Source organism: Amphibalanus amphitrite, unplaced genomic scaffold (assembly GCF_019059575.1).
Source record: "Amphibalanus amphitrite isolate SeventyFive unplaced genomic scaffold, NRLGWU_Aamphi_draft 000381F_arrow, whole genome shotgun sequence".
Lineage (NCBI taxonomy): Eukaryota > Metazoa > Arthropoda > Thecostraca > Balanomorpha > Balanidae > Amphibalanus > Amphibalanus amphitrite.
In genome coordinates this window covers 46,788-61,050 of record NW_024881875.1, presented here as the reverse complement: position 1 = coordinate 61,050, position 14,263 = coordinate 46,788, and the positions used below count along the sequence as shown (strand labels likewise).

Sequence of the window (14,263 nt, the reverse complement as noted above, 5' to 3'; positions counted from 1 at the left end):
CTTCAATTGGTGTCGCCTCTTGCACAACTTCCAAATGATAAAACCCTACAACGCCCAGTGGGTCATTACTACCGGGCGAGTACAACTATTTCTATGTCAAGCCGCCCCATATCCCGTTATTCTGCACAAAAGCCTACGACTATCGCTGCACTTCCACAAGCAGGCTTATTGCTCGGTTGACTCAAACAGTTCTATCGTCCCAAGGTCACCGTCGAACAGGGCGGTGTTTCACGGCCCGACGCTGCAGTGCGCTGCTGTTTTGACGCGGCGTATGAGACGAATTCGGCTCGACGCTTCAGCATTGCGACCGTCCGAGTTTGTTGATGTTTCCATGGAAACTCTATGCACCGCTGCGCGTAGCGCGCTGCAGCGCAGTGCCGTGAAACACTACCCTAGTGGCGCCTCTAGTGGACACTCACAACACCTTCTGCGCAGCACGCTTCGCACAATGGCCGCGCGCCGACTAATGTCCAAGGTCACTCCGACCCCCGGCCGCCGCCGCCAACGAACCGGTGGCGCCTCTGGTGGACCTTCACAGCACCACACGCAACGCGTCAGTCGCGCATTGGTCGCGAGCCTGCCCATGTCCCACTTCCGCCCGCCGCCGCCGCCACCGAACCGGTGGCGCTTCTGGTGGACCCTAGCGGTACTACACGCCGAGCGTCTCGTGCAGCGGCCGCGCACCGACCAGTACCCAAGGTCACCCGCCGGCCGCCCCCCCCCCCCCCATCCCTGGCTGCCGCTGCCGCCGAACCGGTGGCGCCTCTGGTGGACCCTCGCGGTACTACACGCCGCGCGCCGACCAGAGCCCAAGGTCGCTCCGGTACCCGAGCCGCCAACACCGTGGAACTGGTGGCGCCTCTGGTGGACCCTTATCGTACTATCTGAGGCACGGCTCCGACACAAAGGAAGCCATGCGCCACCGCCCAAATGGGACGACGGTGAAAACAGGGCGCCTGGGGTGATTTGATCAAGGTTCGTGAAATTTACACGTGACGTGTAGCATGAAGAAGGCCCACGGAGGGGGAGAAATTCCAAATGTCACGGGACTAATATGCCCTCCGGCGCCCTGTTTTCACCGGCGTCCCCCAAATGGAGCCTAGATAAACATCTGGCATTGCCTTGTCCCTTGATATCTTAACTTTCACTGACATGATGAAACTCAGAATTTGAGAAGTACAAATAACATAGTAGCACATTACACACCATCACTTTAACTGTGTCAAGCATAGGCAGGAAATATTGAAACATCCATCAGTTCTTGAAATGCAGATATTTGTTATCAAAGTCTAGATAATTCCAGATGCTACCACCAGGCATGAGTCTGCCTCATAGGTACTTATCTGCGTTCACAACACGCTGATCTGGAATCATTCCCTCTTACCTGAAGGATACTCTGAACGCTTTTGGATAAAAAGTAATCAGCTCAGTAGCAAATGCTGAATACTTGTTCCATCAGCAATGAAGATAAGTTGTCACTGGCATGATGGCATCGCTAGAATATAACACAGCCACACACCCCACGTACACGACGTCTCCCCGTCAAGCCCGGCGTCGCAAAACTGCGCTTGCCCGCGCAAACAAAGTGCGCCATGATTGTATCATTAGCTAGTGGTGTAATGTGCCAACAATTATCGATGATTACACATTTAGTCCTCGATGCTGAGCAACGATTCTCGTTTATTCGAACTTGAAAGTCTTGCTATGATTTGGAAACATTATATGCATTACAGTGAACAGAGATTGATGACCAGTTTACCTAAACGCAGGTTTCGGTGCTCATCTGGGCTGTTTCAGCACTAGGTCATCGGTCTACATATCGTTAGCGACGACCAATGAAAAATCAGCCCGCGAAAGACGATATTTTACGTCCCCAAAGCCCACATACGTCATGCATGCACGTGACATTGTCCCTCGTTGGTCGTCCAATGTTAAATTTCTAAACTCGTCTGGTCGGCCCGGGCAGCCGGGGCAGCCAGTAGCGAAGGAATACCTTCAGGGGGGGGGAGGGGGGGGGGGGGCACTGCCGACTTGGTCCCATTCTTTCCATGCAACGCCCATAGGGCTAATGTTAAAATGCCCAAATCAAAGGGGGGCACGGTGCCCCGGTGCCTTCCCCGTTCCGCCGCCTATGCGGGCCGCAGGGCTTCGATCAAGTTTCTCAGGTAAATAGCTTCGATACCAATCGCGATGCATAAAAATACCTACTAACTAAATACCGCAGTGTCCGTTGAATACACTGAATACCTTTATCAATCTTTTTTTTCAAATAACCCGTGTCAAGTTCTTAATTTACCCTAGATCTTATCGAGTTGCTCGCATATGCATCACCTGATTAGGGATCGGTGAATTGTGGGAACTCAAAGGTTTCGTGGGTTTCAATTCTCAGACACGGGGTAGGGGCATTCGCAAAAATCGTTCCCTTTCTCGCTTTTCGATTCCTCAGCTTAGCTGATAAAAAGGTTATTTTGGCCAAAATTGAAATTGACGAATTTGCGTCAACTGCGTCATCCTCGAAGAGTAAGAAATTGAACAGCTTTTTACTTTAAAAAAATATAGGTAGAGAATCGTGCAACACGCCGTTTTCAGCGACTTTCGTTGGTACGAAGCATTTGGAAAATTTCCTTTTTTAGGGGATTTTCTTTTTTGATGAGTTAAGGGGGGTGGGTGGGGACGCCAGAGCCGAATACCACCTCCTGTATCAAGCTGCCCTGAGGAACTCGACACACGACGTCGGGTTAGATTCCATTTCATTGGATCGTCACATTTGGTCCAACTCCAGATACTTGTCGGTGGATCGCTCCTGCCTTTCACATCAGCACACGAATGAATGTCATATGGCTCACGAGTCTAATCGAATGAATTACCACTTAGCGATGCAACGGGGTCTTACATCTACAAGTAAGGACCGAACGCGTTTCGCGTTTCTTCGCTCCAACTCGCAGCTTTACAACGCAGCTTGCTGTAAGTGTACACGCCATCGACCATAGTTTATTCTTCATAAAATCACACGAGAACCATAAAACCTAGCATTCTGACATAAAACTTAACTCATCCGAAGCGCCATCACCAACTAACAGAAATATCACATATTCTGGCGCGGGCCTGACCTCAAAGCGCGACAGGTACGCATATCATCATATGATGTGCTAGCACATGACGAACAGAGCTGTGACGCACTCGTTAACATACACGGAAACACCTCACCAGATCTCAGTCAATCTCAGACAGCTCATGGAATGTAAAAATATATGCATTCGGATCATTCAACGAGCCAATAAAAAGAAATCAACAAAAACAATGCCATAATAGAGCTTTGAAGTCCAACAGAAAAAAATGACCGCAAGCAAATCGCGCTCTGAGGCCATAAGTTTCGTGATTTCAGCCAGCGCATGGGGCACGGAGTCATTACTCCAAGATTAGTCCAGAAAAGCCACACCATCAACAAAACGATAGGACGAATGTTTTGCAACGAGCAAGTGGCAGATTGGCTCGTGTCTCGCTCTAGTTAACCTAACGCTGGTTAACTACTGTGCTGTATGGTTAAATTGTTAATTCTAATAAAAATAATACATTGTAGTTATCTTGCAGCACGGATGCATAGAATCAACGAATATCATATTTTAGGTACCAAGTCGGTACGCACAGCAATATTCCCAAGCTACGTGCCCTGAACGAAGCGTCAATATTTCATATGCATAGAGGATCATAGTGTCCTTCTGACACGACAGTGCTAGCGGACTTACGATGTCACTCTGTTAAATAGACTTCGGACGACAGCCGGCACCGACACAACCACGAGCGGAGCCCTGAATGTCACTAAGGCCCTCCCACCGCGAATTGTGAGAGAGGAGCTGCGCCTCGAGCTCCAAAAGTGGAGCCGGGGGCAGCTGGAGAGTGTTCCCGTACACCAAATAATGGACGGCACAGAGAGGACAGGACCACCACGACAGGGGGACATAGACAGGGTAAAAAATATCCTCAGATGAATGTCTTCCAAGTTCGAACCCGGTAAGATCCAAGGAGATGCATTACGCCTACGGGCGACGCACCCCTTGAAAGCACAAACCCCATCCCAACTAATACCAGTTGCCAAAAATATAACATTTACTACCCCGCTCGGACATCACTTGAAAAATGACCTGTAGTCCTTTGAGTGTTTCCGTTTATACGTTTTCTTCATTTTGAAAAGGAAGAAGGCGAGTACGAGGGTGACGAAGCTGAAGACCCAGAGGAGGACGCAGAGACTGATGTCGGAGCCACTGAGCAGACCCGAGGCGGCCGCGCCCTCCGACGACCCGCTGCGGCCCAGCACCCGCGACACCAGCTCCACGCGGTTCCGGGCGCCGGCGGCCGGCAGCGCCTGCGGCACCGGGGCGCAAAACAGACGTCAGCCGGCACAGGTCAGCGGACACAGGTCAGCACACAGGTCAGCGGACACAAGTCAGCAGGCACAGATCAGCGGGCACAGGTCAGCCGAGGGGTCATCGAGCACAGGTCAGCACACAGATCAGCTGACACAAGTCAGCGTATGGGATACGGTCAGCACCAGCACAAAGTACTGGGAACGGACATATAGCCTGGACTGAGGCATCATAGTCATGTGACGATGATAAGCACACGGGTAGTTGTTTGCTGACAGGTGACGAGCAGCTTACCTGAGCTAGTGCTCAATATTTGCGTTCAAAACTACAGGTAACGATTGTAAAGCGAAACAAAGTCGGGAAACCTACTAAATATGAGCGTTTCCCTCAGACATTCGCAATAAAGCTAAAATTTGAGGTTCTATAAAATTGATGGGAAAATCGGGGGTAAATTGGGATGGATATCAATTATCAAAAATCATTACATACCAAACCATCTACCGAACCATTGCACCAAGAGCGTTCGTGCACATAATAATACTGGTAAAGGTCGTTACGGAAAGTGAAAAAGGAGAAAGTGACAATGGCAGCGGGAGTGGAAAGTTTCCTCAAATGCGGCCTGTCGATAAAATGACAAAATTTCAATGCGGTAGGTCGGTGACTTCAAGCATAGGATCTATAATGCGAGCATTTCAAGCTAACTGAGAAAGGCACGTCCAGATTCACATGCTCAGGAGCCCGCGGGGTACAACGGCATTCGAAAATTCGAGGCGCCATCTCGGGATACACCCAAGCCGAAACTACAGTGACTACTGTCCCTTGCCGACCAGGTTTCTGGCAGGACGAGGGTCGGTGTCGGCGGAAACTAACCTCGGTGCTGCCCGCGCCTACAGCTTTACGTGAGCTCGGCCGTCCGTTCGACCTTTGAGACCACCCACGCCAGTCCGAGCAGCCACAGCCACTAAAGGTCAACGGAACAAAACTCAGCAGCAGCAAAAATCAATGTTAAACTTTAAAGCGTAACATGTGCTTGGTGCAACTAGTGCAAAACGTAAAGAAGGACGAAAAATGGATCCAGACTTTCCCGTGGGTTTCACGCTGATCAATTCTTCGATGTTGTATTGATGAGCGGATGAAACAAGTAGCGCGCACATAAAATACCCGAAGTACTTCTAATTGCAGTAAAATCAAACCACGCAATTTAATTTACGAGTAGTTGAAAGTATCACCTCTCCAACGAAGCCACAGTTTTCGAAAGGCGGAAATTCACTAGGAATGACCTACTGAACAAATAACTAGTGAGCTACTGCGAGTAGGCCAGCGAAAACTTCACGCCACGTTACCATTGACTTTTCTCTCTGGAAAAGGCCTTAGTTTGATGGAACCAGCGGGAGGTCTAAGGCCATACATAGGGGAGATCACGAGAACTATCTCCTCAGCAAATCGTTTTTCCATTCAAACTGAAGATCGGCAGGATCGGATCGGATATTTCGAAGGCGGAGGTCGTATTGTTCACTGAAGGTAGGAAATGGCGGCGTTGTAGGTACGGACGGTGGATGGTGGACCGGTGGTGTGGAGGATCCCGGTGTCAGGGTCCTTCCCCGGTCCTCCCCTCCGTATTTACCGCCGCCGGCCGGAGTCCCCCGGCCGCCGCCGCCGCCGCCGCCTCGTCCTCCGTCAGGGAGTCCAGCTTCATCGCCTCCTTGCCGTAGAAGCTGTGCAGAAACGAGATGATGATGGGCTCGAAGTAGGTGTCTCCGGAGAAGCAGGCCAGGCACTGCGTCTGGGTGGGGAACTGCACCTTGGGGTGCTGCGGGTCCTCGGTGGCGTCTCCGGCCAGCCGCTTGTTGACGATGTTGTGCGCGCGCCACAGCCAGATCATGGCCTCGTTGGTGTGTGTGACGTTAAACAGACCCTCCTTGGCAGACATCTCCTGGAAGTGCTGGAAACGAAGGGAGACAAACAATGAGCGCAAAGAGAACCACATGGATGGAGCGATACATAGGCGCCACAAACATGTACTGAAGTTAAATGACATTACTGCATAATCATTCGACACTCAAATTATGCCCATGGCATTTGGGTCTTAAAAGCCCCGGGCACACTGAATATCAGCGACGATTGGAGAAGTTCGGGCCAAGAAATAATCCCGGATAGTAAAGTTATCACAAACAACTGTGAATTAGTCGTCTTTCGATAGCGAAGACGCTGATAACAAATTAAAAAGTGGTATTGATTGCAGCTAGCTCACCTGTGAGCAGTGCGCGCAGCTGAAGAAGTGTTTGACGTAGCCGTGTATGGCCGGCAGGATGCTGACGGTGTTGCTCTCCTCCAGCTGGTGCGCCTGCACGGTGGCCGCGTGGAACACCGACCACAGGCCGCACGTGTAGCCCCGGAAGCCCGGCCGGGAGCCCCTGCAGCCATGCCACGGCCGGTGCGGCGGCAGCGGGCTCCGCGCCTTCTCCAGGTGACGCTGAATCTCGGCGCCGCCCACCCTCTTCTTGCCTTTAAGGAACATCTTCAGTTCAGAGACGGCCTCTGTGACAGACTTCCTGACGGGCAGATACTTGATGAGCATTTCGACAAAGTTTCTCAGCGCGGACAGGGCCTCCCCGGAGATGTCCTTTTTGCCGGCGACCTCCTGTCGCAGCGCGTACCCCACGGCGTTCTCCAGGTCGACCATGTAGACGGCGTCTCCGGCCGACACGGCCGTGCCCCGGCCCGGCTCGGCGGCCGCCGCCGGCGCCTGGCCGTCCGTCCGTGCCGTCCGCGGGCCGTCCGGCGGCTGCTCGCTGTCGGTAACGCCCAGAGCCCGGCGCAGCGCGTCCGAGAACAGCTTGCGCGGCGGCAGTCCGTCGCGCGACACGAGCTCCGTCTGGGGCTGTCCGTCCCGGAATGTGACCAGCAGCGGTCGGGCCGTCTCTGTGGGCCGCAGTCCGAGCGGCGGCAGCGCGGTGCGAGCCACCAGCAGCCGCTGCCGGTGCACGCTCAGGTCGAGCGCCACCTGTCTGCCGACGCTGCTGTTGGCAGAGCCCTCGACCACCAGGGCGTGCAGCGGCTCCGGCGACGACAGAAACTCCGACAGAGAACCGCTATGGCGGGGTGGGAGAAAAACTAAATCAATGTCAACTTTTGCCTAAGACGACCCGATATTTTCCGGCATACCAGCTGTTGGCTCTGCAAACGATACGCTTTTATCAGCCACCAAGGCAACAAACGAAAAATAGGCCGTATACCACGGAAGAGATCTGCACAGTTTCCTCCATCCTCCTCACCTGAACGGGGCCAGGTTGGGCCAGCCGGGCGGGTGGGTCCTAGCCTGCAGGTCGGTGACGTGGTTCACCAACAGCTCCAGCATCTCCTCCTGCAGTTTGTGCGACACCTTCTCGCCCATGTCGCCCTCCTTGGCCATCGGCGCAAACAGCTTCACCCACGGGTAGCCGCCCACGTCGTAGTTCCGGCAGATGGCCAGGTTCTGGGAGCGGGCGCAATTGATGGCGCCCACTTTCAACACAGAGCCCCAGTCTGGAAAAGGCGGCGGACAGGTCAGCGGGAGGCAAAATGACGAAAGGAAATACAGAGTACAATGTTTCGTTATGCGCCAGCCTTATTGACGTTCCACGCTCGCTTTAACGAGAATAGTTTTCCTTTTCATATTCGCTAACTGAGACCTCTGACAACTCACTGGCGGTCTGCTGAGCGATCCTCAGCCAGGTGGGCGCATACAGCTGGCAGTGGCCGCACCAGCTGTTGTAGAACTCGACGGCCCAGACGTGGTGCTGGCCGTGCAGCAGCCGCTCGAAGTTGGAGTGGTCCATGTGCACCACGGCGCTGTCCTTGCTGTACAAGTCGACAATGTCGTCCTCACCATCTTCGCTGCTGTCGCTGGCAGAGACGAACAGCAGGCCGGCCAGCAGCAGCAGCAGCGAGCTCTTCATCGCGCCTGGAATAGTAGCAACGACAGTTATGCCTAATGTTCAATCTGAACAACTGACAAGTCGCATTCCAACCACCAAAATGTCTGAGCAGACATTTCTGTAAGTAGACAAAATGTCTACTTCAAAGCACTTTGAAGTAGACATTCTGTCTACTTTACAGAAAGCCACACAGGTAGCTCGGAAAGCCCCGGCAAACCATCTATACGTCTGGTTTTCTAATACAGCGGGAAACTACGATTGTCGGTTATCGGCACTTCTTTCACACTGAATCCGTCATGCAACGACGCTGACAGCAAACATCCTAGCATTGATTTTCCACAAACCACCCGCGTCTGCACGCTGGGCCTCTACATGCGTGACTGCAGCAGGGTGTGTTGCGTCCGTCACTGGAAACAAAAACTGGCCGGCGTCGCTGGTCTGTTCCGCCGCCGTGTAACCAGAGGTCCAGTCACGGACGACCGAAGGCCGGCCCACGGGGCACCTTGGGACGGCCAGTTTTTTTAACACAGTAGTATAAAGCGTAGATAGCAGCTCCGCTAGCCGACCCCGCCCCTTCCGGGTGGCCCATCAGACATCAGGCTGGCAGAGGTGTGGGTGAAACCGGCAGTATTCCACACCATGGCGATAGGGCATACCTAACGTAGAATGTCGTCAATCGTCATTGAAATATATTCCTGCAACAACGCTTCTTATAATGGGTGAACAGCCCGGATAACATTTCAGGCATTAATGCAGAAGCGAATTAACACCAACGATGCGTAACTGAATCAAAGCTAAATGCCAAATTGAAATGCCTTTTCCTAACATCGTACATTGGATGCGACGATCGAGTTTCACTTCGAGCACCTGGCTGCCAATGTTTTCTAAACATTGACCATGATCAAAGGGATATCCCGTAACGACGAGGCGCCCTCAGTACACTGGCCGGATGTTTGCCGGTTGTTTATTATGACTTTAGGGTGTCACAATCCGAGGTCCCAATTAACCCGATACACGGTGAAGTGCAAAACCACGACCAACTCAACTCGTTGAGCAGCCACAAATCAAAGGAATCATAGAAGCAAAGTTCGGTGTCAACCAAACGATGCCGTAAACTCGTAGCAACAATGAAGCGGGTTGATATGGCCTATCAGCGTTCGCTACAGACCGCATGATGCAACCGAACACCTGCAGACTGCAAAAGGGAGAGGAAATACTGCACCGTTTTTTCGAGTTCGTTAAAGAGTTGTTTTCAAGTCACGGCGACAGTAACCATGATCGAGCGAGCTATCACGGCGAGTAATGTGTGGTTAACATACGCCTTAGATTGCCAACGATTCAGTTAGCAGCGCATTGTCAGATGCCACTAGCGCAATGCAAATATTAACCAAACTCGCCTGAATTTCGAAATATTGTTTCAAACACTGTAAGCTATAAGTGATATAACAGCGCTCTGAGTGACACCATCCACGTGGCCCATTCCCGAGCATTCATTCACTGTGAGGCACTACCGAAAAGAACACGTCGGAAGCCTGCTACAGCTGTTTCCGACGCAGTGGTCCTGTCGACAATGACTCGCCTGAATCGACCCCAGTAATGTGTGGCACAGCACATCAGCCACCGAGCACACGCGTACCGAGATAGGACCTGTTCGCAGGTGTCAGATGTCTCACCAGCTGCCGCGCACCAGCCGAGTCGCACCACCACCTCAGTGCCACTGCACCGCCGAACTTCTCAGGATCGAGCCGCTCACGTCAGCAATCAGCGCAGGCACTTTACGGGACCGGTCGACACCCCGGCTGGAAATTTTACTGCGCCAATCAGCGCACCCGCGACCCGCACCGCCACAACTCGCCTCGTTTCAAGTCTTGTGCAATCTGACACGGCGCAGCAGACGCGGCTGGTTACAGATCCACCAGCCGGACGGGGCTCGGCTGATCCGCACTGTACGGCTGACGAGTCCCCACTGCGGGGCGCTCAGCGCCGGTCAGCGGTCCCCGTCAGCGGCGGGCGGTGGGGGTGGGCGGGCGGCACCCGTCGACCCGCTCCCCTCCCCTCCCCACCCAGCGACCCCCGGCGCGGCCGTCCGGCACTGACGAAGCCGTGCGACAGTCCGGCAGCCCATAACCTGCCCCTCCCCCTACCCCCCCCCACTCCAACCCGACACCTCCACCGACGGCGACAACGCTGACGACCGACAGTCGCTCGGTTTTAAATGTCAGCACGCGCCACAGTCACCCCCCCCCCCCCCCCTCCGCCCACAAATGGACCAGCTGAGTGACAACACATAAAGGTCGCCGTCACACACAAGAACAAACGCAGCGATAAGAGCAGGAAAATTGGACATGTTTTGCCCGGACAAAGGAGACAAAACTTTCTCGACCGCAAACTAAGCACAGGCAGCGTTGTTTCCTGGCCAGGCCCTCGTCAATAATTTTCACTGGTTGGGCATTGGGGCTTGGGCAACTACGGGCAGCGCGTCAACAGGCATCCTTGACCGAGAGGGGACATCGTCGTGGGTTAAGAATTACATGCCCCATATTTCATATTCTCCCCTTTTTCGTTGCGGCGGCGGTGTGAGCTGGAGCTCCATCCTGCTGAAAAATGGCCTGCGACATGTCGGGCAGAAGTTTGACAGCTTTTGGAGGCCCATTCTCCGCCCGTCGCCTCGTCGCCGATATCGTCATCCCCTCAGCACTTCCTCCACGTAGAAATCCTACGTGACGGTTTTGCCGCGGGGCACGATGATGTGGAGGTCTGAGAGGCCACGGAAGCTCATCATGCCCCGGACTATCACCTCGGTCAGCTGCTTTACGGTGTGGGAGATGGCCACTTCTGAGCTGGTACTGGCCGACGCGGTCGTTTTGGCAGTTCGGCGGGTGGTACAACTCAAACGGAGAGTCGTCTGAGAAGAGCACCCGCCTCCAGTCCTGTCTGGACCAGTTGAGGCGACCTCGCGCCAAGTGGCCAAGTCCAGCCTTTTCTGTTGCTGGGCTGCTGTCGCCTGTCAGTCTTGGCTGCCTGAGCAGTTTTAGCTGCTTCAGCTGCAGGCAGTGCCGCAAAAAGCGATGCACAGCCGATGCATACAGGGCCCATGAACAGCCCTTAGGTTTTGTTAATTTTGCTTGTATTGTACCTGATTTTTTTAGCATTAAATAATTGTATGAACAATTTTCGGCATAAATAAGCCTGGCGTCCCAGGAAAATGCCAGATAACATTGTAGGTTGTAGGTTTGTCAGTTTGTAGGCCAGACTGGAAAACATCCATACACTACGCCGGTCGCCGGACGCCCGTGAGATCCTGTTGCGCCGAAATTCGGCGCAAGCAACAATTAAGTGCCTATTTGTGCGAAAATTAACCCGCGCACCGACGGGGGGGGGCGGATATCCGCCCCCCCCCCCTGAGGTTTTTCGCGAATAGCGGGAAAACCGCGGCGCGTAGCGCCGCGAAATTTGGTATGACTATTCCCTTATCAATTTTACACATGGTGTGCAAGTTTGAACCTCCTACCTTTCAAGGTCAGGTCACCAGGTCACTTTGAATGACCCAACCTCAAGTCACTTTTTTTGCAACTTTGTCACCGTGCCAGAGCTACAGAAGATGTCGGAGACCTTTGAAAGTCGCAGGATGTTATTAGGTCATTAGTAGCTACAATTTGTATATCTCGGAATTTTGATATCGGTGACCTAAGGTCAGGTCAATTTCGCGACCTCCCCATATAAGTCAATGGGGGAAAAGCCAACTCCCTGTTTTTACCACTAAAACGGGTCGGAATGGCCCCATATACCATACATGACTTCATATACGATCAACCTTCACTACCTTGAGGTCTGTTTTGCTGTTGGGCAGCTGTGAGGTCATGTGACGTCATCAAAGGTCACCAAAGGTTTTTGGCCAATAACTCCGTACAGGAACAAGATACAGACGCGTGGATGGTCTCATTGTGTTCAGCTCGTCAAGACGCATCGAATGATATACATGATGACCTCGAGGTCACGTGACCTGAGGTCAACCTTTGACCTTGACCTTTCGAGGTCAACATATATATCAATCGACGCGGATTGACGAGAGGATCACGATGATGCCCTTAGTTTGTACCTATCTTGACTAATTCGAAAGTTATTTGAGAAAAACTCTCTCCATATTCAGCGCCGCCATTTTGACTTTTTCGACCCCTGTGACGTCATCTTTGACCTGACCTGAAAATGACCTTAGTAAAAATTGTAGATCTTGACCGTGCGTATCCGATGCCGTTTACCGCTTGTCGCTATCTTGCTTCGTTTTCGAGATCTCAGGGGGGGGGCGGTCATCCGCCCCCCCCCCCCCGTCGGTACTAAGTTGGCGCAGACCCCCGTCGGTGCGCGGGTTAAGCCCTTTCATATAAAGCACATGTGCACATCTACTGATCAAGGCTATATCAACCAGACAGTGTTTCGGGGCCTTGTACGCTCTCCCATGTTTGAGCGTCCGAATGAGTTTTTTATTTCCACGTAAACCGAATACCTCGGCGGGAGCCAGCGAGGGCCGGGCAGCGGAGCAGCACGTGCTCGGGAACATCAGCCTCTTCTTGGCTCACGGTGCAGAGCGCCGCGCCGTACTGGAGCGAGCGGCCCCGGTGACCCGCCATCATCTGGTGCACCGAAGTGGCATCCTCTCGGTCCTCTCCGGGGATAGGCAGCGGCGGCGTGCTCCCGAGGAGTGGCTTGAATAGTGATTCTAAGCAGTTGTCGCGCCATTGATGCGAGGCCGCACAATGAACCGCCCTGGTCAGCGATCGGGCGTTTGAGGGCAGGGCGGCCGCCTGTTTTGCCAGGTCGTCCGCGCTCTCATTCCCCTCGATACCGCAGTTGGCAGTAACCCACTGCTATTGCTTAACGACGCTTGGCGACGTTCAACAAGGCATCCATACATACAGAGAAGTATCTCTACGCCGAAGGTTGAGGCCTCACCTGGGCGGCCGTTCCTCCGCTGAGTAGATTCAGGGCGGCTCGCCAGTTCGAGCACGCGACGACCGGGGCAGGGACGTCTCGTCCCGAAACCTCTCCAGAGCCGGCCGCGGGGCGAATCTGCTGCTAGATTGACCAGCGTACCGCATGAATTCGGTGACCGTCTTTCGCCAAAAAATTATGCGATCGCCCTGCGCCGAAAAAATTGTCCGCCGTCATGCGCTGAATTCGGCGCATGCGAAGTTACGCCAGACGTGCGCTGAAATTTTCGGCGCAATACCGCCACTACGCCGGACATATTCGGCATAACGTGTATTTCTTCCAGTCTGGTTTGTAGGGTGGGTTGTAGGTTCGTAGCTTTGTAGGTTGTAGGTTTGTAGGTTGTAGGTAAGGTGAGGTCAGGTCAGGTTAGGTTTGTTTTGGTCTATATATCTCTGTCACGGGTCACCCCAATCTAGCATCTTCCTGGGACGCCAGGCTTGCTAAAATGGTAATACCCAATTTTCTAGGGTGATACATGGACAATATGGTGTGGTTTTTCAATATTAAGCCTAAGGTGTAAAAGAGGGATTTGACCAAATTTGTCCTGCAATCCATCACAATTCAACTTTCGATTCACATCATAACCAAACGCCACCACCATATGGGTGAATAAACTACAGGTCACAAATTGTCATGCTTCATCCACAGCGAAACAATGTACTTACGAGAGATTTGTCGCTTTTGTTTTGGCCACAAAAACGCAGCAAAATTGTTATCAAAACAAACCTAACCTACCAACCCGACCACTACAGACTAAACCACGCGACACACTTGGCGACACATCACATCTCACATATCATATCACTCCGCGACACAACATACAAAACACAAAGATCAACCGCGAAGAATGACGAGCAATTGATTGAAAATTAGCAGGATAAAAAATGACGTCTCAGATTTTTACTTTTCGGCATCTCATATTTCAATTTTCTTCATTGGTTTGCCACCTGCTTTTCTTTTCTGAAATACCATTCCTATTCACGATCATATTGA

The 14,263-nt window shown here is 52.7% G+C and overlaps 2 protein-coding genes across 4 annotated transcripts in view; both read right to left on the bottom strand.

The window, feature by feature from the left end:
* The window catches only part of LOC122390073, a 43,119-nt gene extending 41,561 nt beyond the window's left edge, over positions 1-1,558 (bottom strand). The window contains exon 1 of the mRNA XM_043382703.1: positions 1,385-1,558. The gene's annotated coding sequence lies outside the window, so the exon portion shown is untranslated. The remainder of the gene's footprint in view (positions 1-1,384) is intronic.
* Positions 1,559-2,969: 1,411 nt separating this feature from the next.
* LOC122390068 (sulfhydryl oxidase 2-like) lies at positions 2,970-14,059 on the bottom strand. 3 transcript variants are annotated; one of them, XM_043382689.1, is made up of 6 exons: positions 13,936-14,059; positions 8,050-8,307; positions 7,640-7,889; positions 6,616-7,456; positions 5,989-6,306; positions 2,970-4,363 (listed from the first exon to the last, which is right to left on the bottom strand). In XM_043382689.1, exons 2-6 carry the CDS (start codon positions 8,300-8,302, stop codon positions 4,127-4,129), a joined length of 1,899 nt encoding a protein of 632 aa, XP_043238624.1. In that variant the 5' UTR covers positions 8,303-8,307; positions 13,936-14,059; the 3' UTR covers positions 2,970-4,126. The 3 variants fall into 3 exon arrangements, with proteins under 3 accessions (XP_043238624.1, XP_043238626.1, XP_043238625.1); XM_043382691.1 differs by lacking the exon at positions 13,936-14,059 and adding an exon at positions 9,955-10,093; XM_043382690.1 differs by lacking the exon at positions 13,936-14,059 and adding an exon at positions 9,918-10,057.
* Between the last annotated feature and the right edge of the window lie 204 nt (positions 14,060-14,263).